Here is a 26,364-nt window from a genome sequence, read left to right as displayed (position 1 = left end):
GGCGTTTCTCACTGGGTATAGGGGATTTGGTTCAAAAAATGTTTTTGTTATGCTGGTTGAAAGTCTCTTCACATCCTGATAGCAATCACTTAGTTAAGTGGTCTAAGTGTATTTCTATGTATTTATGTAATCTGCGGAAGGCGTAGGACCATAAACTGTTCGTCCAAACATTTCTCTCGGTCCGAGGGCTACGATTCAGTGTTGCCAAGTCCGCAGTTTTCCCGCGGAATTGGGCTACTTTAACACTGTTGCCGCGGGTTTAAGCGACCCCAATAACGTGATATCTAGCTCCTAAAATATCAATTTTACCAGGGGAACCCCACCAAAAACATGTATTTTACCCCACCGGAATGCGATTTTTACCGGGGGATCCCTCTCGAAACGCAATTGGGCTAGCTTTGGGCTAGTTTTGAGTAGCAATTGGGCAGGTTTTGTTGTGAAAACCTGGCAACCCTGCTGTCCTACCTGCCTGTCAACGTATGTATTTGCATACCTGATGTGATGCGTCATCAGCGCGTTCATTACACTATTGCAGACTGAGCAAGAATGGAAGGCATTATTATTTTAATACTATGCGTTTTGTACTGTAATGCTTTCTCACCTGTGAATGAGACATGAGGTAATCTGACAGCAGTGCATTCAAGCCTCCACCAACGCCATCTCTTATCGTGTGGCTGCTTAGCCTCTGGTTGGCCTGTGGTCATGTGTTTTGAAGGAGGCGTGGCTTTGGAGAGTGATTTGCAAGGAGGGTGGGTTCTTATGCTTTCAAAGCTAGCTTGCTATTGCTAGGCTCTTTGAAATCGCCTACCCTACCCTCAAAGCTATCATATGGATTCAGAGGATTTCACATGTAGTGCACACATCATATGAAATACTATTATGATACTATTTTTTGGAGGATCTGCAATGTAATGTAATGTAATAAAATAAAATAGTAAAAATGCTATGGTTAAAACCTGTTAATTGGTTAAAGGGGTCATATGATGTTGCTAAAAAGAACATTTTGTGTATTTGGTGTAATGAAATGTGTTTATGCGGTTTAAGGTTCAAAAAACACATTATTTTCCACATACTGTACATTATTGTTTCTCCTCTATGCCCCGTCTTTCTGAAATGCGTCGATTTTTACAAAGCTCATCAGTCTGAAAAGCGAGGTGTGCAACGAGGCGTTTTAGGAGGCCGTGGACAAGTCTTAACTTTTATAAAGAATATCTCTTTGGGTTTGAGACTTTAGTCTTTGCAACTTTAGGGATCTTATCTATTCACAAACAGCTTGTAACACTCCAAAGAGAAAGGAAAACTTGAAATCGCATCATATGACCCCTTTAATGGTAATTTCCTTTACTGCATACGGTGAGAAATTACAGGACATTTAATGTAATGTTACAGTAAATTGAGTGAAAAACCATGACTTGACATTCCCAGAATTCCCTCTGTGACATTCGTGATTTTATTAATATAATGTTTATACAATTTATAAAAACATTTAGATTGTTCTTAGTTTTTGTTATCATTTATGTATATTAGGGTTGCTGTTATGTTGTTAAATTTATTATTTTTACATTTTATTTTTAAATAAATTTATTTTAGTGTCATCTGTGTTACTACAATGGTATTTTGTATTTACATCAGCTTGTGGAAAAGCTACTTATGATAATATATTTTATAAAATATTACAAAGGTTAGAAAAAAACCTAGATTTTAGTAATTTAACAGGTTAGTATATTGACATTTTATCAGTTGTTTTTTTTTTTTTTTTTTTTACTGTTGAACTATTACAATCTGCAAAACCTAAAATGTTACCATATTTTGTGCTACTACATTTTTTTAATGGTAAACTTCTACCAACCACATCTGCTTTTTAAAAAATGTTTTACTGTAAATTTCACTCTACAGAAAAGAGCAGCATCAACATTGTGTCTAACAAATTTTTCTTCAAAGAAACTTTGAAATGATATGAAGTTGAGTAAACAATGACAGAATTTAAATTTTTAGGCAAACTATTCCTTGGAGTCACCCACTTTCAACTACGAATAAGAATTCCACACAAGCTGTTGCATATATAATAAAAGCTGATACATTTATTGATGCATTTGAGCCATAGATTTGGTGTCGTCTAAACCGCAATGCAACAATCCCAATCATAATTGCATGCCTTTGGAGAAAACAGACATACAACCAGTGTTTCACAAGTCCATATCCGCTGACCCGCGCTGCGTCTCTCAGAACAAAACAATGTTCCGCAAATTAAAATTTACTGCAACCGTCCCATAAACATGACAAACAGCGTTAAATTTAAACTGCTGTATACTCTGCAACCTTCAACTGTATAAATCAAAGCTGGTACTTTTGTCTTGGCTGCAGGAGCGTGAGTTGGTAGTGGGCATCAGGGTTCACAAGTGCGCGTCGCCAAGTACATGTAGTGGAAGTGATGCATCAGCCGCTGGCAGGGAGCCAGTCGCCACGGTAACAGTGTCCTCCGTCTGATGCATTTGTAGCATAGCACCTCGCTAAGAAGGGTCATTCACACCACTATAAATAAAGCGCTAACGGCTACACTCAGCTTTTACACTGTAAGCCATGCATTATAATATTTAATCACCCCTACTAACCTGCGGTAAATGAGAGAGTCGATTTCACTGTAAACACCATTCACGTTGTAAACTCATCAGCAAGAGTGATATTTACAAGGTTCTTTATGCGGTATGAAAGGTTTCGTGACAGCATTTTATTGCACGTCATTTTTGTAGAGTAACACAAACGATCTGTTGATCTTACCCATATTTGACCATTGTTTTAATGTACAGTCATCTCATTACATGCTAAACATTTATAGCTTCTCTCCGAGGTACATTTTAGGTGATTTATATATTTGTGTTCATCGAGAATTTCATTGATCTTTCCAAAAATGCATCGACTTGTTACAGACTTGCTTAAGACGCGAAGAAGAGAACCTTTTCAATACATATATTATATAATAGCTTAAGTCTGACGCTGTACTGAGTACCATCAGGAAGATAGCAGCAGTTTTGAGCCACTTCTGCCAAGCTGCATCAACGAGAGAGGACAACAACACTAAGAAACAAAACTGGCCATCTATCAGCTCTTAATAATATCATTTCATCTACAATTTTCGTGGACATTTTTCGCAGTCCCTTTCAAAAAAGCTACACTTCAAAAAGTTCTACATAAACGCATCCTGGTACAAAAAGCAACACAATTCAAATGGTGTAATAAAAATAAGGTAGAGTGTAAATATATATTCATATTTATACATTTCTAGATGTATTTACAAGAAAGGCTGTCAGTCAGATAATCTGTGTGCCCGTTGTTAAAATACATTCGGGCAGAGCATTTAGTGGAATACATTTTCTTACGAATTTGGTCAAAAGAAAAGTCCTTGTTATTATAAACACTCCCAACATCCATCATTCTGTTCCTCATTTGATGACGCTAACATCTTTAAGGTTTTCTGTATTATAGATGGCAGAAGGATATTTTTGAGAAACACACGTGTACCACTTTCTGCTCAAGTGCCCTGTAGCTTTATAGCAACAACAGGTAATGGGGTCAGCGAAGGCCCAGTTTGTTCTCTTCCAGCTGTGAAACTAGCGTCTCATTATGTGAAGTCCGTGCCGAGCTCTTCAGTGTGCTATGTGGCAAAGCATGGTCTCCCAGAGTTCATGAGCCGAGTCCAGCCAGGTAGCACACTGGAGAGGAACTGAAGGTGAGGGAGCTCAGCGCTTTTTAAACGCCACTCCGCGGTTGGGATGAGGGGGGAATTTGGGCAGGCAGGGCTCATCAGCACCGGGGTCATGGGAGAACACGGAGTCTTCACCGGAAGAGCACGTCGAGCTGTGTGTGTCGGGGAAATTTGGAGAAAACTGGTCCAGAGACACAGACAGGTCCAGATACTCCTCAAAACGTAAAATACACAGATAATTTATTATTGTTGTTAATACAAAAAAAACAAATTATTGATATTATTATTGGTCACACATTATTTTAAGATCCAATTCTCGCTATTAACAAAACATTAACTATGACTTTTCAATAAACTCCTAATTTGCTGCTTATTAATAGTTAGTAAGGTAGTTGTTAAGTTTAGGTATTGGGAAGGATTAGGGATGTAGAATATGGTCATGTGTGCTTTATAAGTACTAATAAACAGCCAATATGTTAATAATAGGCATGTTAGCATGCCAAACAACTACTTAATAGTGAGAATAGGTCACTGTGCTAAAGTGTTACCTTTTTATTAATATTATTTGTTAATTTATTATTATTGACTATTACTATTATTACATCATTTATTTGTATTATTATTGATGATGATGATTATTATTAGTAGTTATTTAATAACATTATTATTATTATTAACTACTCAATAACAACAAATTATTTGTTATTGTTTATATTTATTATTTTAAGTTATTATTTGATCATTTAATTATTATTGACTATTAATATTATTATTTATTGAATTACTCCAATACAACTACTAATACTTATTTTTATTAATACTACTACTGAAGAACAACAGATTATTTGTTATTATATTGCTATTAAGTTATTATTATTTGATAATGTATTAATATTCACTTATTATTATTATTATTCCCTGAACAACCACAATAATAATAATAATAATAATAATAATAATGATAATAATAATAATAATTAATATGATTATTATTAGATCATTTATTTTTTATTATCCTTGATGATGATTAAATTATTATTATCATTATTATTGACCAATTATTGTAATTATTAATGACTGAATAATAATAATAATAATAATAATAATAATATCAAGTTTTATTATTATTGGATAATTTTTATTATCCTTGATAATGATGATTAAATTATTATGATCATTATTAATGACTAATTATTAATTACTGAATAATAATAATAATAATAAAAACAACTAAAAAATAAATATTTATCATTATTATTTAATATTTCTATGCTGTTATGCAAGGTCACAATTATATTTTATTAAGGGGAAAAAACTGCTTTTTTGAAGCACAGTTATAATGCCATGTAAAGCATTGAAAGCTGATTTGTGGATTATCAAACTGTTCTGATGCAGCTTCAGCGAGGGCTCACCTGATTGGACGTCATAGAGAGGGTGCGGTCTAGATCCTCCACCAGCTGTTTGAACGTGGGTCTCTGAGATGGGATGGCATGCCAGCAATCTCTCATCATCATATACCTGCGAGAGGAACACGGGTTTAAAAACTGTAGTAAGAAACCTCTGCCATCATGACAGAAGATACAGCATTAAAACGTTCTTACAGTTCGTGGGTACACGTGGAGGGGTGGTCCATGCGGTGGCCTTCCTTTAGCAGTTTGAAGAGTTCCTCGACAGGGACACCTGGGTACGGTGACCCGCCAAGAGTAAAGATCTCCCACAGCAACACCCCAAAAGACCACCTTACATGCAAAGAACGACCATTATTGACAGACAAATGCATTTTGTATGCGAGTGAGTTTGAGAGAATATATTGAGACGTACACGTCACTCTGATGGGTGTAAATGCGGTCGAACAGAGCTTCAGGCGCCATCCATTTCACCGGTAAACGACCCTGTGGAAAACACCAGCACTTCATTCACTTAATCATCACCTGTTTGAGATTAAAGCACTGAGATTTCTGCTTGTGACAAATGCTGCCTTCAAATTCTGCTGGGAAGAAATTGTAAATAGTTTTGCTTGCGAAGCATCTCACTTGTTTACTATTCTTCTTCTTCTGTACAAACTTTGGCGCATAACTCGTCCCGCACCGTTTGTCACAGACCCATAAATTAGGCGGAGAGGTGTGCTATGACTTTTATAAGCGATTGGGCATAAAATGTTCGCACAGCAGGCAAAAAAAATCGGGCAAAAATCCCATAGACTTAACACTGCAACCAAATTTGACGGGTCATTGCGCCAAGTGAGAATTTCGTAGAAACATGTGGATCACTGCATTTGAAGAGGCTGGAAAGCTGTACGAGGACATACCCCGCAGTGGGGTATAAGTTGTACCCTTGGGGCGCAAGAGCCCTCCAAAATTGGCCAATAGACATACTATGGTGAGCACGTGTTTTTCCTACAATGGTAACTTGCATAGGAATTTTACATTGAACATAATTCTGGATGAAATTGTCATTGAGACATGGGGGTGGTACTCTCAGGATCCAGGACATGGGGGATCCAGACTCTCAGGATCATCATGAAGCTATCAAGCCAAGCCCTAGCAACCATTCACAGCACCCTAGCAACCCAAACCTAAAGAGGCATATCTTCAAATCTGAATGTCATAGAGGCATGGGGGTTGCTTTATATCATTTATACTGGCAAGCAGCCTTTGGAGTATCATCACTGGCAGCTGCCAAACCACTCCCTAACAACCAAACCGAGTACCCTAGCAACCATTTAGCATGGCTTACATCTCTGCATCAGAACATCGTATAGACATGGGGGTTGGCTCTTTTGACTCATGCTAGCAAACAGGACTCCTAACATGCTACACATGTTAGCACTGAATAGTTACATGCTAGCAGCAATTAGCTTAGTGTTCAAATGTGCTAAAAAATCCTAGCTAATTGATAAAACATAGTAGCTAGTAACTGCACAGTGCCGAGTTTTGCCACAGCAAGTACCACTCACATTTACGTCAGAAAGTTATGATTCAAAGTCGATGTTCAAAGAAAACCCCACCGGTAATTGCGACAAGAATCATCTCAAAGTATAATAATTCAGACAAGCAGCGGCTGCTAGAACAGGTTCATAGTACTTTAAACAGCAATCAAAGACCAAATTAACATGATTTTATTTTTAATAAAGCCACTTTTCTTATGTCTCAGTCCAAAATCTTACATTGGTGGTCTTCTTGTAGTAATCAATATGATGGATGTCTCTGGCCAGGCCGAAGTCTGCGATCTTCATAACGTTATCTTCAGTTACCAGGACATTACGGGCAGCCAAGTCTCTATGAATACACTACAATAGAGAAAACACGCATGCAAATTAATCAAGCAAATAATTAATCAAAGTCATATGTTAATTTGACTGATATGAGAACAGAAGCATTTGAGACTCCCACCTTCTTGGATGCGAGGTATTCCATGCCACGTGCCACCTGGTAGGCGCAGGACACCAGGTCTTTGATTGACATGTTCTCCACAGGCACCTGGTCGGGGTTGTAGCAGTACTCCATCCCAGGCGGACGACGCTCACGCAGATACTCCCGCAGATTGCCCTTTGAAGCAAATTCCACAATGACGTAGAGAGGACCTGACGATGGACATATGAAAACATTTCAGTTGTAATTGTAAAAAATTTTATTGATTCATGTGATGCAAAGCTGAATTTTCAGCATCATTACTCCAGTCTTCAGTGTCACATGATCCTTCAGAAATCATTCTAATATGCTGATTTGATGCTCAAAGAAATATTTCTTATTATCAATGTTGAAAACAGTTGTGTGGCTCATGTTTATGTGGAAATGTGACAGATATTTTTCAGGATTCTTGGAATAAAATGTTCAAAAGAAATCTTTCTTTTTTTTTTTAAATAAAAGCCTTTCCTGTCACTTTTGATCAATTTAATGCATCCTTGCTGAATAAAAAAAAAAATTCTCCCCCCCCCAAAAAAAAAAGAAGAAATTAAAATATCATGCTGTTAATTTTTTTTTTAAGGATTTTGAAAGTTTTGAACAGTGTTTTTCTTGTTAACTAAAAATATTAGAAACCTTTTTCATTACAAAGCTGTAAATAAAGCCAAAATAAATCAAATATAAAAACCTTTTAAAAAAATTTAACAAAAATGTTGCCTTGGTAACTCAGTTACAAACAACTCAATCAGTTACAAAAATGACTAAAACTGAAATAAAAATGAAATCTAAATAGAAATATAAAACAGAACATTAACTCATAAGAAAAATACTAAAATTAAACTGAAAACATAAAAAAAGCTATTTCAAAATATTAACACATACTATAACAGTACATAAATAATACAAAAAAATCTAAATAATACAAACTTAATTCACAAAAAATTAAAACAAATTAACATTTTATTTTATACGGGGGTAGCCTTGAAGTGGCTGCTGTTTTTAATCTAGGATTTACAAATGATTAAATAAGGAAGCTGGGTTTAATTTATCTAGCATGTACAATCACAATAGCTGGACTGATGACAACCTCCTGTCCTTTTGAAGTCAAAAAGCAGCATGCCTAACAAATTGATTTTGAAATATAAAATGATTTACGCCCGTATTGCATTATCTCTAAACGTCTCCATCTGCTCACCCGTCTCCCTCCCTCCTTCTTAATTCATCCTTTACTCACCATCTTGTGTGCAGGCCCCCAGCAAGTTGATGATGTTCTTGTGTTTGCCAATAATCTTCATCATTTCCATCTCGGAGATGAGGTCTGACAGGTCCTTCTCTGTGGCGTCGGCTATAATAGCAATATTGATGAACACACATATATCTTAGTATGACAGGTCACGAAACCTTCAGCCTCTAAGCTGTGAGGGACAAACGGACCGTGCAGATGGGTGATTTTATTTATGCTTTCCTTATTTCTGGTGTCGACTTGAAATCAACTTAACAGTTTGCAACCTTTAATTTGCATAACTTGATGCATTTTTCAGTATTTTATTGGTAGAAAATTATGTAGAGCTACACTTGATTTGAGTGGAAACTAAAAAAATGTATTACTGGGAATTTCTATAAAGTAATGTGCATTGATGAATTGTGTACAAGTCCAGGAGCATTTATTATTTTTGTTCAGGGTAATTCAGTTTGCTACAATTTATAATGGTGTTGAGAAAAACACTGTCTATGTATGATGAATAACAGATCAGTAAGTGCGTCAGATGTTAATTAAGTGAATGAATCAAATGGATAATGAGAGTTTGGGAGTTTGTTTGAGTTTGTTTCAACAATTCATCTACAGAATCAATTCATATGAGTCATTTATTTGTGAATCAGCCAACACAAATATGACAGATTTGATTAATTAGGTAGTAGTGCTATACATTTAGCGATGCAGGGCAGTGTTTTTATTGTTAATTAAAACTAAAACTGTTAGAAATATTTTTCATTATGAAGCTGTAAATAAAGCTGAAATAAAATGTAAATATTAGAATAAAAACTTAAAAAGAAAAAAAAAAGTGAAATATTGCCTAGGTAAAAAAAATGACAAAAAACAAAAATAATAATAATAATATATATATATATATATACTATAAATATCACAATACTAATATTTATGGATGTCTTAATTTCTTCCATTTCAAACGTTAAACCACTGAACTTTTATTTTGCCCTCAAAGCCAGAGTGTTTGCTAATGTTTGCGAGCATTCACTCGCTGAGGAGAGGATGGGAAACAGACAGAACCTGAATCAGAATAAACAGCTGCTCTGGTATGGTATGTGACACAAGAGCTCGATTAACATGCTTCAGGGTCAAGGTGAAATACAGACGAAAGCTCAGCAGACCATCAGATTCCTCATGAGAAACTGAAATCCAGACAGAGTTTGCTGGCGTACTTCCATTTTTACACCACACACACACACACACAACCGTCAGCTAACAACGGTGGCAGAAGACACTTACATTTGAGCATCTTGACAGCCACTTTGGTGACACGACTGGGTTTGTCTTTATCCATCCCAATAGCCTCGGCCATCATCACCTGCCCGAAGCAGCCCTCGCCAAGCGGCTTCCCAAGAACCAGCCTGAGACACAAACACACACAATATTAATCACTGTTGAATAGGCAACATTTCTCAACAACAAATGGTCAACAAATGATAAGTACAGTGTGTGTATGTGTGTGTTACCTGTCTCTGGCCACCTCCCAGCGAGGGTCCTGGGGCAGTTCATATTCGGAGACCCCTGAGAGCATAGGGGAGCCGCTAGAGGACAGACGCGAGGGCCGGACCAGCATCCCACCTGAGTGCATAGATGAGCTGGAGTCCACAGACACCTGTACGGAAACACTTACAACTTACTCTCCATACAAGACAGCAACAGAAAAGCACATATGAAGACTCATGTGTGTATGTGAGTTACTAGCTCAAGAGGCACCTACAGATGCTTCTATGAGATGAGACTCACTGACATTATCCAACAAATAGCAGTTCTCAAAGAAAACAGAACTACACAATCAAAACCTAAAATTCAACAATCAGCTCAACAAAAAAAGTAAAAGGTTGCCATTTTAGGCAAACATAAAACCTTGAGGAAAACTTTTTTTTTTTTTTTTTACAATGTAAATACAATTTACAAAAATAACTTTACACATTGAGTTTTTTTTTATTTGATATTTAAAAATGTAAAGTTCCGCAATATATTAAAAGCTTTTTAAAAAAAAACGTGTGGTCATATTTACTGATATTTTTGCAAATTAAATATGTATTTCAATAGGAATCCACATGAATGGGACTTTCTCATGATGGCGAACGATTTCCTCATGCAGGTTTCGCAAAACATTCAAGTTTGTCACAGAGGATTCAGAGTTGCTAGGTTTAATAATGACTTCATACATCACTGTGGGCAAAGTCCAATAAATTCAGTAGGAATCTACATGATCTGGAATTTCATATGACAATTTTCCCAAGCAGGTTTCATAACGGGTTCAAGTTGGTCACGCAGTTTCGCATGCTGCCTGGTTTGAAAGTGACTTTATACATCACTAGACTTTTGACAATAACCTTGAGTTTAAATTACATTTTATTAAGTCTTTTAAAGCCATATGAAAGCTTTATTTCATTAGGAATCCATGATCTGAATATTCGCAAATAATTTCCCCATGCAGAATTCACAACAGGTTCAAGTTGGGCATGCAGATTCACCTCAGCCTGGTTTGAAAGTGACTTCCCACATCTTCCCAGGTAAAATCAAGTCTTTTCAGTAGGAATCCACGTGCATTTCGCATGAGGAGGAAATTCGCAATGAGTTCAAGTTGGTCATGCAGATTCAGTGCCGCTTGGTTTGAAAACGCTTCATACATCAGTACACCTTTTTTGCTCATGAAATTTGGCAAATGTGACCGTACCTTAAGGAACAGAGCAATTAAGATTTTGGGAACACTTTAGTTTAGGGACCAATACTCACTATTGACTAGCATGCATATTACTAGCATATATGCTGTTTATTAGTACTTAAAGCACATATTAATGCATTATTCTGCATGACCATATTTTAGATCCCTTAATCTCTACCCCATACCTAAACTTAACAACTACCTTACTAACTTCTAATAAGCAGCAAATTAGGAGTTTACTGAGGCAAAAGTCATTTTACTAATAGTTCGTTCATAGTGAGAATTGGTCTTTAAACTAAAGTGCGACCAAGATGTTATTTACTGAAAACTCTGACAGAATTGTCATTGATTAACATTATAATTAAATATCTTCAAACAGTATTGTGGATCTAGACAACCTCCGAAGGTGACCAGAATTTTTTATTTTTTGAAAAACACTTCAGTATCCATTACATGCTACAACACTTTCAACTGTAACGTTAACATGAGAAGAAGCTGTTGAAATGAGATGTTTTTGTTTAGTGGTAAAGAGATCAAACCCCCTATCTACTTTCTGTTACCTGTCTGCGCAGCGGGATGCTCTTGGCCAGCTTGTGGACTGCCAGCTGGCTGTTGAAGTCACTTTTCTTGGCCGAGCTGTGCATTTTGGCCAGCACGGCGGTCACCACCATCACACAGATGAGGAAGAAGCCCACGCAGTAGATCAGCACCTCCAGGTAGGTCTGGTTTGGTAGTGGAGTCGGAGGAATGGCTAGATTAGGAAAGAAGGGAGCAATGCAAGGTGGCAGAAGGGAAGGGAATGAGCTTGCTGAATGCTGAAGGAATGATGATGTTGTGTTTATTTACCTTTGTGTGTTAAAAATGAGAAATTCAGTCTATACAGGTGCAAACAGAGCTCAGGATTCTGTACCAGCAGAGCTTGAATCTTTGACAATCACTGCAACTGACCCTTTGCTAAGTCCAGCCTTAATGTTACTGAGAAATCCTACTTCAGTCCGCCATACTATCAGACGAGCTTTTGTGCTTTCTAAGCTTTTAGAAACAGTTAAAAATTGAATTTTGCATAAAATATGCCGAGACTTATAAAACGTTGCTGGGGCACTTAAAATAGTGACACAATGTATCCAGAGGACACACAGGTTCGTTCATTCGTTCATTCGTTCATTCATTCATTCATTCATTCATTCATTCATTCATTCATTCATTCAAATTCATCAAAGTCTTGATGCAGTGGATTTAAGTATTCAAATACCCTCATTTCCAAATAAACATGTATATATCAGTAAAACACCTACAATTGCTTTAAAGTAAATTAAACTTGTTAACTATATTCATGTAATAATTATGGAAGTCCACTTCCAATAATTGTGTAATTATACTTTTTTTTTTTTTTTTTTACAAAAAAAGTAACTTTTTGTGACTTATTAAATCACACAATTTACAAATTATTTCTTGCAATTCTGAGTTTATATCTTGCAATTTAGATTTTCAAGAAGCAAGGTAAAATCTTTCCGGTTTTTTTAATTTATTTTTTTTCTTTTTTGCACAATTTTATCTCTTACCTACTGTATATATATATATAAATAGGTCACACTTTATTTTATGGAACAATTCTCACTATTAACTAGCATGCATATTACTAGCATATTGGCTGTTTATTAGTACTTATAATGCACATATTAATGTCTTATTCTACATGATCATATGTGACCCTGGACCACAAAACCAGTCATAAGGGTCAATTTAGAAATTGAGTTAAATTGAGTAAAGTTGAATAAATAAGCTTTCCATTGATGTATGGTTTGTTAGGATAGGACAATATTTGGCAGAGATACAACTATTTGAAAATCTGGAATCTGAAGGTGCAAAAAAAATCAAAATACTGAGAAAATCGCCTTTAAAGTTGTCCAAATGAAGTTCTTAGCAATGCATATTACTAATCAAAAATTAAGTTTTAATATATTTACGGTAGGAAATTTACAAAATATCTTCATGGAACATGATCTTTACTTAATATCCTAATGATTTTTGGCATTAAAGAAAAATCTATATTTTTGACCCATACAATGTATTGTTGGCTATTGCTACAAATATACCCCAGCGACTTAAGACTGGTTTTGTGCTCCAGGGTCACATATTTTAGATCCCTTAATACTACAACATACCTAAACTTAAAGGTCCCCCATGTGATCCGCTCCGTGCTATCGTGTCTCTGGACCGGAGCATAGTGAGATGTATAAGTATCTGCTGGTTCAGAAGTTTGAAGCAAATCATATTAACAGGAGACCTCTTTTATTCTAGGCCATTGTTTTTTAACATTAACTTGAATATACATATGCAATTCTTTGTAAAAGCACAGACACACTGATGCACACACATACATGCACAAAACAAACCAAACATCCTCTTAAAACAATTCTGGAGATGGCGTCGTTCACGTGAGTGGCGCATTGCAATGGACACAAACTCCTATTGTAGCATGATAATTACTTCTTTCATGGATCGGGTTTCATGGCACATTCTTCTGCTTATGTGACTAGCAGGAGAAGGAAACAACTGCTCATGATACTTGGCAGCTCTCGCTTCGAGATTAGGCCAAAAAATGGCCTTATGTAAACTCATATGAGACATTAAATTTGCAACACAAATACAAATGTAAATTGAGAGGAATGGCTTATCTGGGTGGGAAGACAAAATCTGAGCAGGTATGCATTTCAGTATAAATGGAGAGCTAGGTTATGAGGGTAAAATTACATGAGAGGTCTGGCTGATACAGATATTTCCTATGCTATTTGGTTGGTGTTTGTCTGCCCCAAGGCTCTGGTTCATAATACTGGGTTTCTTTCACACAATTCATGCACACAAAAGATGTTATTGTGTCGTGTATACATTTCACACAGCACACAACAATACACATGCAAATGCATCTCATTGACAGATCACTTCTCTATGACCTCTCTCTTTTAATAACTAAATGAACAATCAAATATGAATATTGAAGTGTGAACATGAAGCTCAAACGCTAAAGTTATTGTATTTACAAAATGGGTTTTGTAATAAGACTTAAGCCCACAATTTGCTGACTGCAACATGCAAATGCAAGAAAACCAGCATTCAACAGTGAGAATGAAATTTCATTGTCAGGTGTTGAATGTATTTAACTTAGACCGACAAGCATCTTGATAAATTGAATCTACTTAAATATATTTAAACAGATTCACCCTCTGAGTGAGGCATTTATCAAACCTGAGCCAAAGAGGAAATGATGTCAGCATAGTCTTTATGCTCAAAATCATGCTCTTTGCGATGCTTGACCAGTGTTCAGGCAAACAGAAATGTTAACTGGAAACAGGTTAATCTTGAAAAACTAGGAAAAGTGTTTTATAATATAAAAGCTTATAATGGAAACAAAGCTTTGCCAAACCACTAGCCACAATATGCCATCTGTTCTCAGTTGTTATTTGCTATGCTTTACATAACTTCTTTTGCAGTTAAATTACAGTTTCTGACGTACTTTGTGAGAATAATTAATTGTTAAATAATAATAATAATAATAAATAATTGTTTGCCAAATGTCTCTAATTAGGTTAGCAGTGCACAGAATCTTTGTTCATGTTGCGCTGGTCAATATAAATACTCTTAGTTATCTTGGTAGCACTTTATTTTACAGTCCTGTTCTACATTTATGTACTACAACTAGGTACTAAACCTAACCTTAACTCATATGAAATCCAAGTAGTGAACTTTAATATTCTTGTAATTACTTTTTAATGCAATCGCTCTTTAGCAATGCCAGTCGGCCATGATTATTTTATTCCGCAAGTGGAGTTACCAATATAAAGCAAGGCACCCACTAGGAGGCAATCCATTAGAATGAAACTGCTTTAATAAGTCCACTGTTACAGTCGTCAACTCACGTTAGCGTTAACGATTTTTCAAAAGTACTGTTCCTGTCTTTGTAAATATTTAACAATAAATGAATAACAATAATTATAACATTTTATATAACAATAACAATATAAAATAACAATTTATTATAACAATAAAGTAAATATTTTCTTTGTGCCCCTCTAAAAAGTTCAAAAAATTTTACTCTATAGAGATTGTCGGAGGTTTGGCTTCGCTCCGATTCCATTTTTCTAAAGAAAGATTACAAACATGTCATTTTGACATGCTTCGACTGACATTTCGAGTGTCAGTCAACACCCAGATGAATAAAAAAACCACAAAGCAGACACAAAGGGGTTGAAGAATGGTGCGGTTCACAAAGAAAACGTTTGCATTGTTATTTGCTACAAAACCACTGCATTACTTGTAATTTAAAGGGGTCATATGATGCTGCTAAAAAGAACATAATTTTGTGTATTTGGTGTAATGAAATGTGTTTATGCGGTTTAAGGTTCAAAAAACCTTATCAGCTCCAGGAATGACGAAGCGATATCGTCCTCTTTTGGAAGACCAAACAAAGTAGTTTCGCTTTCACAACAAAGCACACAGCGCCTTCACGCGGCGGCGGCGGCAACAATACTACAGCGAGAATAAAAGTTACGCCTTCTTTCTTTGCGTGAACATTTGGGCGGCGTTATGCAAATCTTCCCACATAGTGACGTAGACATGTGGGGGCGTGTTAGAACGAGCCGTTTTAGGTAGGCGTGGCTGACTCTTAACTTTTATAAAGAATATCTCTTTGGATTCGAGACTTTAGTCTTTGCAACTTTACAGATCTTCTTTATGCACCAAGAGCTTGTAACACTCCAAAGAGAAAGGAAAAATTGAAATCACATCATATGACCCCTTTAAGTAAACACAAGAGTAAATGTTTACTGGCACTGACAATGGGGCTCTGAGGCCAATTTAATAGCTTAAACAATTAATGACATTCACATGCTAGGATTCTCTTACATGCTCAGTATAATGGTTTGCTTTTTTATTGCATTTTTGTCAAATTGATTAAACATGACTCACATTTATGAAAAGTGAGTCTATGCGCTAAAACAGAGTACGGTTATTTTGTGGTCTAATGGAGTCCAGTAAAGCCAATTTTAACAGAGCATGAGGGTCAAAAACAATACTTTGTGCTTTCCATTAAGTCAAACCTTTGAACAAAGTATTGTTTGACTTTATGAAGAAACAACGCAGTGATGTGACCGAATTCAACCCACAGTGTGAACTGCTGCTGTTAAACAGAGAGAAGAAACCAGCAACCGAAAGAAGCACCACAAGATACCTTTATAGACAGTCAACCATGCAGAGTGATGGGAGTGGCCGATAGAGTTTCCAGCCAAGCAGGTGTACTCTCCAGAATCCTCTAAAGACACATTCCTGATCTGCAGTACCTCCATCTCCTTATCCGTGGTGTTGACGCCTGCCGTCTACAGAGAAAAGAACCACAGGATGAAGCCGGATAGCTCCGGGAAAACCCACCAGAGTTGAGAGAGAGAGAGAGAGGTTTTGGATAAAGAGCGGTGAAGGTCTGACAACATAAGAGAAAGGCGTTGGAGAAAAACCCTTCAGCACCCTTAAAGAAATCAGGACTGCTCCCTGATTGGATCCTTCGATGACCCTGCTGACAGGTTTATGGTTGGATGAGAACGGAGCACATGGCTCCACCTGCTAGAGGCCCAACACCGGAAGATGAGGGTGACGTCCACCCCCTATAGTCCACATGCACAAGACGGGCCACATGGAACATTACCCAGCAGAGACTGTACCGAATCGCTCTTGCATACTTACATTTTCAGAAAAGGAAGCAAAAAGGGATTAGAAAGGCCTGTTAAAGAATGTGTGACAAAGAAAGAGAAAGAGAAGAGTCAGGATGCCAAAGGTACAGGAAGTTCACTTACTGGAACGATACTATAGTACCTATTGAATTTGCTATCCAAGCGGTGTCAACACACCAAGAAAATACTGGGATGTTCTATTTTGAAAATTGTGGCCATCTTCAGAAGTGAGTACTATTGGCCAGATAATATAAAACAAAGACTAGGAAAAATAACACGATTTTTTCCGATTGATGTGGACTGTTTAAAAGGTTTCTCCTCACTTGTGTGGAAAGCAGGAATTTTTTTTTTTTTTTTTGCAGTTTCTTCTTTTTTTTTTGTAATGCAAAAGCAATCAAATATACCATGAAATGTTAAATTGTAGTCTTTCTTCACATTTCTACTTGAAAGCTTGATAAATATATCCAGACTATATGCTTTTCGTAGAATTAGGAGATTTATATTAATATTTGGAGTTTAAAATAAAGGAGAGTGTTGAATATCATTCATTCTTATGTGAATTTTTACTGGTATTGTATTAATACAATGTTTGCAATTGTGACAACCCTATGAGGAAGAAATAGAGATTGTAGAATTTAATTATGAAAGCAAAGCAATAGCAAAGTTGAGCCAAGTAGAGAATAAGCCCTTGAGCGAGCTGAAGGAATTTAGACGGGCACATTCCCAAGGTGCCACTGAAACACTTTTGAAGTGCAAGAGAGTGCAAGTAATCTTCAGAGGGCATGAAACACACCCTTATTAGGAGGGCAAAGTGTAGCACAGAGATGGAGAGATGGAAACGTCCAGTGTAAACAAAAGCCAAAATACTTCCAGTTGCTCTGCTGGGATTTTCCATGGCGTCATTTACGGCACCACAGAAAATAAAAAAAAGAGCGACGAAGTGGGAAGATGTGTCGCGGTCACCTAAAAGCCTGATAACCGCTGTCTCTACCTCCATCTAACTGTGTATGTCTGCCTCTTTCTGCACTGATATATCTCTGTAGCAGGGGTCGTGTGTTACCTTGCAAGTGTTTAACGACGGTGAGCCATGCTGATTGGTTGGCTTGGCCTATATAATTGGCCACTTTACATATATACTCCCCACTTTCTTCTTCTGTCACGTTGTACAGCGTCAAGACCTGTGTGTCTGAGCTGTTGACCCCAGAGTGCTGCGGAGGTCAAACATATGTCAGAGGTCAAGCACAAAGTCAAACATTGAGGTCACTGAGATCCCAGCAGTCACTGAAGGACAACACCTGCCATTACTGATCTTATGAAATACATTATGACAGTCTGCCAAGAACATGGCTCATATTTTCCCCCAAAGCTGTTAGTCTTGCTTCATTTGCTCAGGTGCTCTGTCCATAGAGGTGAAGAAATATGGTGAAAGTTACTTTTAAAAAAAGACATGGACAAAGATTTTTGGACACAGATGTTTAACAGCAACAGAAAAGCTAAAGATCAACACAGATTTCTGAAATTTGTATTTAAAAGAATGTTCCAGTTTACAACATGAGCAATATCAGCAGTATCTGTGACAACATCAATTACCACAAAAAAGCTGATACACACTTGGAAATTGGTTTATGTTTGCTTCATAGACTTACATTGGAAAACTAACAAAACTAAAACTCTAACTTAAATGATTTTAGCAAATGGCTGCAATATAAAAAAGAGTGAAAAATTTAAGGGGGTCTGAATACTTTCCGTACCCACTGTATATTAATAAATATAGCTGAAATAAAAAAGATGGAAGAAACTTAAACTTATTTCAGTTTATTGCCAAGTTAGCATTTCTACATTTTTAAGTTTAAGTGACTACGTTTCAAGCAATACTAAAACTGAAATAAATTAAAGCTAAATAGAAATATGTAAAAACACAGCAAAATTTCTAAATCTAACCAAAGTTAAAATAAAAACTGAAAATATAAAAACTAAATTTAATTCAAAATATGTACTATAATAGTAATAACTACTATTATAGTATATCAATAACACCTACTACTGTAGAACAGTGAAAATATGGAAAGCTGGAAAATTCGGTCAATGGCATGGAAGCGTCATCTCATAAATGATGGAAAATTCCATTAATGGCAGGGTGAGGATTAATTGACATAGACAACACGGAAGCACTTTAATCAAACATTTAGGTTGACTGGTTAAATGGTTTTTACCTTTAAGATCCGAACATATGGCAGTCCGTCAGGGCCGACTCTACTGCCATTAACCTCAATGTGCTTCAGCCACTGGATGTGTGGCTGAGGATCGCTGAAGACTTTACACTCAAACTCCACGTCACTCCCCACCACTACTGTACGGTTAGCAGGCAACCCCGCCTGAAGAATCGGCCTGTGCGGTGAACGCTCTGAATAAAACACACAAACACACTGTACACAGTTAGTATTGTGGAAATGACCCCATTAAAATAAAAACATATTTTTTATCCTTTTCTCCTCTTAAACAAATCAAAATTGGAATCTACATTACAGCAAATGGAATATTCAACAGATGTTCAATAAACACTAATGCCATATAGCCTGCAGGAAGCAGCCTCTTTAACATGCAGGCTAAACGTTTATTATAATTGCTGTAATTTGGTGGAAATGAGAGGAAATGTTATTTTAAGCCACAGCCCATCTCTCAGGACTTCTGACTAAAAGACAATCTGCCACTGGCTCTTATTGTGAGTCCAGAGGTGTCCAAAATTTTACTACACTGCTTTAAAAAAAATTGTTGATTTTATTTTAAGTGTTCATGCTGCCTTAAAATTTTAAGTTTAGTCAACTCAAATTTCCAAGTTTTCACTTAGTACAAATTAACATTTTAAGCTGACTAAATGTTTAAGCCAATACAAACCCTTAATTTTTTTTTAAATAGAAACAACCCTTTTTTTTTTTTTTTTTTAAGTTGAACAATTTGTTCTTGACTATATTATGTTAAATTGTAAATTGTGCAATCAAATTAGGGCTGCACGATTAATCGAAATTTAATCGCAAAGGCGATAAATCGCAATTAGGCAGATGCTGCGATTGTCATGCGTATCTTTCAGCGAAGCACGGTTCTGTGATCAGCAGTAAATCTCCATCCGAATGCCAGAGGGCGCTCTCGCGCTGAAACTCCAAATAAACCTCGCAGAAGAAACCCAGGAAATGCCTATAGCGATTGCTGAATAAACAGAAGATTTAACTGCTTTAATTAATTCAACGTGACTAATAAACACACGACTACGACAATATATGGTTTATCAGAGTTCGTCTTATTATAATTTTTATTATAATAAAGTATATAATAATGCAATGCTAGTCGACACAGCCTTTATCACTGCTTAGAATACTATGAAATATGTTGAGTGCCTTATTCTGTGTAAGAAGCCACATCATCTCACAGAAGGATTTATTTCAAACACTCGACTGACATTATGAAGTGAGTTTGGAGTAAAACTATGTTATTAAATGTGGTATTTTCACGTGCTTTCAGATGGAATAGCATTTACTACACAGCCGTAGGTCACTGACAAGCTAAGCAAACAGTTTTCATAATCGCAGAACTATTTCTTCGATTTCATAATCGCGCAATTAAATCGTCTGCAATTATGAACGTGATTTTGCGTAGCTTGTCAGTGAACTACGGCTCTGTGCAGTAAATGCTGCTCCATCTGAAAGCACGTGCTGGAGATTTACTACTAATCACAGAACCGGCTTTAATCATAGATTAATCGTGCATCCCTAAATCAAATTATCTTATTTTCTCTACATTTAAATAACAATAAAAACAAGTTAAAACAAAAATGAAATTAGAAATAGAAGTAAATTTTTCCCCCTACATTTCCCCCTCTCGTGATATAGCATGGTAGGCCAAATCAAATGACATCCATGGGCCAACTACTGCCCACAGGTCCTGGTTTGGCTATCTTTGTTGTAGTTGGTACCATGCAAATCTGACTTTCAAAAAATTTCTTAATCTCTGTGGCTGCACAAGAATAATACGTTCAGCATCAACTACACCCCTTACATGCATTCTTTTGCTCTTCATTTTGTGGTACTATGGGAAAAAACACTTTCATGAGGGAAAAAAGAGAAAGAAAAATGAATTTGCCCAATGAGTCCATTTCTTTTCATCAAAATCAAAATCATGCACATGACATTACATCATAATTTCAACCCTTTAAACTAATAAGTAGGACCTTCCCAGGAGGACTTGATGGCACAAATGTGTGAATGACTTCTGTGTGCCAAATTCAAACAGTGTCTTCTCATCAATGTGTATGTATGGTGCAAATGATGTCACAGTGGGCTCCGTCTAGATGGGTGTAGCACTGATTTATTTGCTACTTAATGAAGGCATCAATCAAGTCCACGTCAGCCAATCAGTGTTTAAATTACTTTATTCCAAATACTCTGATCTCATCTTGAGTCACTAACCGCATCTCTAACTCATCCACGGCATCAAGTAAACACTTTGTATTTGCAATGGATCATTTAACACGCACCATCAACGGAGTCCACGTGCCTGTCCTTGACAAGCACACTGACATTCGCACGCAAAGTGTAAAGCCACCCGTTACTTCGGTTCATTTCAGGGAAGTAATGGTAACCATTAGTGGTGCTGCGCCAGAGCATTAGCTGCATGGTGAACAACACCCATTTGCATCTGATTGACTCGAGTAAACATTGCAGTGGTTCTGCGACCCTCCCTTGGGGATCATTTGCCATCTCTTGTGCTTTGCTAATGCTAAAAAAAACGTGAATCGATTTAATCAGAGGTTTAGCAATACATCATTGCAGCTGAGCTAGTGGGGAAGGGGAGACCAACACAAATTTGCTCACATACAAAGAACTAAAACTAAATTTCAAAATTTTGAAGACAGACAAGAAAAGAACCATGACTGACCGACTACGTCCAGCTGGTAGGTGTGATTGATGCTGCCGTATTTGTTTTCCACCAGGCAGGTGTAGTTGCCTTTGTCTGACGGTACCACCGACTCCATTATGATGGTCCACATGTGCTCTCGAACCTGTGCAATAAAATTAAAAGGTGAAAAAAGTGTGTAGACCTAAATGCAATTAAAGTTATCACATATTGTGGGAACTATTTAGAAGAAAAAAAAATGTGTGCACAAGTAAAACTCTTCAATTAAAGGCTTCAATAGACAAAATCTTCATGCAGCCCAACATGTAAAAGCAGAAAACTGCTAGATGCATTAGAGGTCTGATTGTCTTTTAAGATAATTTCAGTGAAAGGCTGAGGAAGTTTAACGGAGTGAGTTGGCAGGTCAGTCAGGCACGAGATCAGAGCCATGGAGAACAGTGTGTATCCTGGTGGAGAGTGGGAAACGGGCCACTCCATGTCCACTAATACAGACCTCTTCTCAAGCCAAATGCTCTATGAACTGCCAGAAAACACCAAACTTCAGTATATTAAAAAAACATGTCTGCTAAGCAACATGGACTTCTACAAACCAGCAGTTTTCAATAAATGTATATTTTTATTAAAATATTTACAATATATTTATGTATTTTTGTATATTAACTATAGCAGATATTTGCAACATTTTTGTTATTTTTTGAATATGTACTTAATATTATTCTCATTAGACCGTTTCACACAGTTAAATGTGGCTTCAGAAGCACAGAAGTGTAATTTTATGGTACTGCATACTGCCTTTTTTGTCCTTGACCACTATCTCATTATGTTTCACAGAAATATGAGTGTACGATAGGTTTGGAATGACATGAGGGTGAGTAAATGACCCACTTCCATTTTCGGGTGAACTAAACCTATAAAGATCCAGCAGACAGAGCAAGTGTTCTCTGCAGTAACAGCTCTTCTTGATTAAATGAGATTTAGGCTGGGCAAAATTAATAAGAGGTTATGGCTTCTCGGCCTACAGAACCCCAGATGTGAGTTGCTACACTCGCAGTCTGCCTGACTTCCTTTTCACAATCACTTAATGTAAATGAACAATTGTGCCAGACTCTTGTTAAACAAAAGAAACCATGAGAGACTGGGAAGAGTGCTGGGGGAGGTTACTACGGAAAGCTGCAGGGCCCCTTAACGGAAGCCCCTCACACTCCTGGAGCTCAGACACATTTAAGTGAACATATGAATGCACCTTTATCCCTGTGACATGGCTTGGTTAAAAAAAAAAGAGAGCATAGTGCTTGGTTATACTCAAATGTTTATATAAACCATGTCGATGGACATGTTACTGTGTGTGCGTGCATGTGTGTATGCATTGCAGTGGCCTCAAACACTCTCCAGATGGTAAAGTGTGTATGCGGTGAGGAGAGGAAGAGGACTAATGTCTCCCAGCTGGAGAACACCTTGATGAGAAACACAGACGCTACAGGTCCACAATGACACAAGCAGAAAACAGCGGAAAATATCACTTTAATGTTCATGTAAAAGGGAGTTGAATGAAGAAAGAAAAATGTCATTAAAGAAATATTTCAACCCAAAAATTAAGATTCTGTCATTATTTACTCATGCTGAATTTCTAATCCAGTATTCTGTTTTTGTTTTTTTTTAAGAGAAATTATGAATTCACAAACATTTTTACAGTTTATTTTATAGCTCAAAAGAAAAAAAAAATCACCATAAAAGCATCATGAAGTACTCCATACAACTCATACGCTATATTCAGAGTAAAGGCTTGTTAACACCAAGAATGATAACTATAACAATAAAATTGTTTTAAAAAATCATTTAAAATTTTAAATAATTGCAGAATCCACATCACAACTATAACGATATTGGCACTGAGGAATGATAAAGTTGGAATCACTTTCAAAACATTTTTCCAGCTGAAGAATGATAAAAACACTGACAACCAATCAGAATCCATCCTGTTTTAAAGAACTTGAGCATTTAAAGTGCAGCACAAGCTTATAATAATCAGACAGTTATTGTGCATTAGTGTGGATGCTAAAATTGTTATCATTATAGTTATCGTTCTCGGTGTGAATGGGCCTTAAGGCTGTCAAACATGAGGTTTATTCTTGAGCTGCGATTGACCATATTTGATGTGCTCTAGGTATGTTTATTGATCAATATTTTTATGTGAATAAAAGCCTAAATTAAATCTGTTAATCATATGATGTGATCGTCTCTCTTCAAAAGATTTTGGAACAACATGAGGGTGAGAAAATTATGAAAATTGGTAAAATACCTATTTAAGTTATATGCACAACTTTGATAAATTTAGTTTTTGGTCCTTTTTAAAGCTTGGCAGAAGTAATTACTATAAATTGTTGGTAACACTTTATTTTAATGACCAATTCTCACTATTAACTAGCTGCTTATTAGCATGCATATTACTAGCATGCTATTATTATTGGCTGTTTATTAGTACTTATAGAGCACATATTAATGCCTTATTCTGCATGACCATATTTTAGATCCCTTAATCTCTACCCCATACCTAAACTTTATAAGCAGCAAATTAGGAGTTTATTTAGGGTAAACTCTTAATTAATAGTGAATATGTGTTCCCTATTCTAAAGTGTTACCAAATAGTTTTTATATGGACAACAGATGCATAAAGAAAATAATTTTTTTTGTGTTCCATAACAACACAGTACCTGGAAAAATCAATAGCAAATTTGATTCATTTTAAATTAAAACATTACTGTGCATAACTAGAACAACTGTGGTCCGAATTACACATTTAACAAGCGTGAAACAAGTGAACTGAGGCTGAAACTCAAACAAAGCACTACTATTAATGATGCTTTGCTAAGGAATTTAATTAAACGTTTTGTTACTTTGGGTCTGTTGATATTCAACATGGTCAAATGAGTAAAAGGACAGAGTTGGTTTATCCTGGAGTTTATTCTTATCTGTCTGAGCACAACCAGTTGAGTAAAATGAGGACAGACAAGCAAGAGTAGGCTGCCTCCACCAGAAACCCACGGCTCCAGTGTCTGCCTTCCAGGCACGGCTATTCAGCCTTTGTCATACTACAGTGAGGTGTCTGGAAGACAGATCTGTTGAGGACGAGGTGCCCTTTTAACCCCCAAACCAGAGTAGCTGGCTAGCAAACCTGGAGTTAGGTAACCAAGATGTTGTATGTTTCATGATTTTAATGGGTTGTGGTGTAGTTCCCTCACCTTGTAGCCTCCTATTCGCTGGTCTTTCTTAAACTCTTTGCCGTTCTTGAGCCACTTGAGCGTTGGCGTAGGGTTACCATTGGCCTGGCAGCGGAACTTGACGGTTCTGCTAGCGGGAACCGCATGGAGCTTCTTCTCCATCTTATCAGGTTGAGCCCAGACGGGTGCCATTGCTGAGGAACAGTCAGAAAGCACATAAAATAAGATTGAGAAAGTTAGATTGGTCATTCAAAACCACTGATCCAAAAATACAATGTGAACAATACCAAGGCCATGACTATTTTAGAACGGTAATCCAAAGTGGCAGATCAAAGTGTGTGAGATTTGGGTGTTGGTTGCTGGTTTCACTCCTGACTGGCTAGATAGTGCCCTCGGGACTCAAAGAGTAATCCATCAAAAAGTAATAAAGACTTTCAGTCTAATGAACAAAGGCACATTCCACACAAGACGCCTGTGGTTTATAAGACAAAAATGTGTTATAGTTCCTAATTTAAAGGCAAATTCTAACAATTTCGTAAGAAACAGATACTGTTATTGACATTTGCAGATATTTGAGTCAGAGTTTTGAGTACAGAGAGTTTGACTAAGAGAGGAGGGTGACTCACGAAGCAGTTTCTGGTCACTCGATAGCTTGGTCTCCTCTGAGGAAGACTCATCTTCTTCATCATCTTCTGAAGAAGCCAATCCATCTGATTGAGAACAAAAATTTAGGTTAAATTTGTTGTTGTAAACAATACAAAAATCAACCCACAAAAAAATAAATCAGTAATATCTTATTCAGTTTATTTCTCACCTGTAACGTTGACACTGAAGTAATCTGTATGGTTGCTGTTGGGTCCCTGAGCAAAGCAAGCATACAGACCAGAGTCGGCCGGCTCTACTGCTTCAATCTCCATCTGATGGTTATGCAGGCGAGTGTGCTCTCCGTCAACCAGGGGAACGTGGTCCTTAGTCCAGGTCACTTCCTGTGTCTCCTCTATACTTTCACAGCTTAGCTCCAGTTTGTCCCCCGGATACAAAGTGTACGGCATCGGCTCGACCAGGGCTAACACTAAGAACAGGATGTAAAAAATTAGTTAGGTTTAATAAAATTAATTAGGGACGTTTAATAGAGATCGGGGGCATAATTAGTGCACTATTTTCAAAAGAAATGTTTCAATAATTAATTGCACTAAATTAACTGGCCTAGTCAAATCAATCAAAATTCTTTCTATAAATTTAATTCTTCATTAAATTAATTAATATATACTATCTGATATAGCATCTCCATTCAATCTCCATGCACACTTGCCATACAGTAAACATTTGTATTTTATCTAATTTATATCATTTATTTTATCTGTTACTGAATCCAGGGGCAAGATTTGCGACATTTCTTAACAGTTTTTTTTCTTTCTTTCTTATTTTCTAACTTAAAGGGTTACTCTACCCCAAATGCAAAATTTGTCA

General features: G+C 36.6%; 1 protein-coding gene across 7 annotated transcripts in view; it reads right to left on the bottom strand.

Annotated features, from left to right (window-relative positions):
• Nucleotides 1-2,054: 2,054 nt before the first annotated feature.
• LOC107698118 (fibroblast growth factor receptor 1-A) overlaps nucleotides 2,055-26,364 on the bottom strand; it is a 47,810-nt gene continuing 23,500 nt past the window's right edge. For 2 of the 7 annotated variants that reach the window (XM_016499041.1, XM_016499042.1), the window contains exons 3-18: nucleotides 25,709-25,966; nucleotides 25,521-25,604; nucleotides 24,916-25,088; nucleotides 21,698-21,821; nucleotides 18,982-19,172; nucleotides 17,829-17,976; nucleotides 11,603-11,799; nucleotides 9,844-9,989; nucleotides 9,617-9,738; nucleotides 8,342-8,452; nucleotides 7,096-7,286; nucleotides 6,870-6,992; nucleotides 5,525-5,595; nucleotides 5,305-5,442; nucleotides 5,116-5,221; nucleotides 2,055-3,917 (exon numbers count right to left, since the gene is read on the bottom strand). In XM_016499041.1, the coding sequence (XP_016354527.1) occupies nucleotides 3,738-3,917; nucleotides 5,116-5,221; nucleotides 5,305-5,442; nucleotides 5,525-5,595; nucleotides 6,870-6,992; nucleotides 7,096-7,286; nucleotides 8,342-8,452; nucleotides 9,617-9,738; nucleotides 9,844-9,989; nucleotides 11,603-11,799; nucleotides 17,829-17,976; nucleotides 18,982-19,172; nucleotides 21,698-21,821; nucleotides 24,916-25,088; nucleotides 25,521-25,604; nucleotides 25,709-25,966 (2,363 nt within the window). In that variant the 3' untranslated portion in view covers nucleotides 2,055-3,737. Of the gene's footprint in view, nucleotides 3,918-5,115; nucleotides 5,222-5,304; nucleotides 5,443-5,524; nucleotides 5,596-6,869; nucleotides 6,993-7,095; nucleotides 7,287-8,341; nucleotides 8,453-9,616; nucleotides 9,739-9,843; nucleotides 9,990-11,602; nucleotides 11,800-16,275; nucleotides 16,421-17,828; nucleotides 17,977-18,981; nucleotides 19,173-21,697; nucleotides 21,822-24,915; nucleotides 25,089-25,520; nucleotides 25,605-25,708; nucleotides 25,967-26,364 lie in introns of all 7 variants that reach the window. The other 5 variants (XM_016499044.1, XM_016499045.1, XM_016499043.1 and 2 more) reach the window with 5 other exon arrangements.

This window comes from Sinocyclocheilus anshuiensis, unplaced genomic scaffold (genome assembly GCF_001515605.1).
Source record: "Sinocyclocheilus anshuiensis isolate Anshui unplaced genomic scaffold, SAMN03320099.WGS_v1.1 scaffold1163, whole genome shotgun sequence".
NCBI lineage: Eukaryota > Metazoa > Chordata > Actinopteri > Cypriniformes > Cyprinidae > Sinocyclocheilus > Sinocyclocheilus anshuiensis.
The sequence above is the reverse complement of the archived record's forward strand: the minus strand, read 5'-3'. Positions and strand labels throughout refer to the sequence as shown.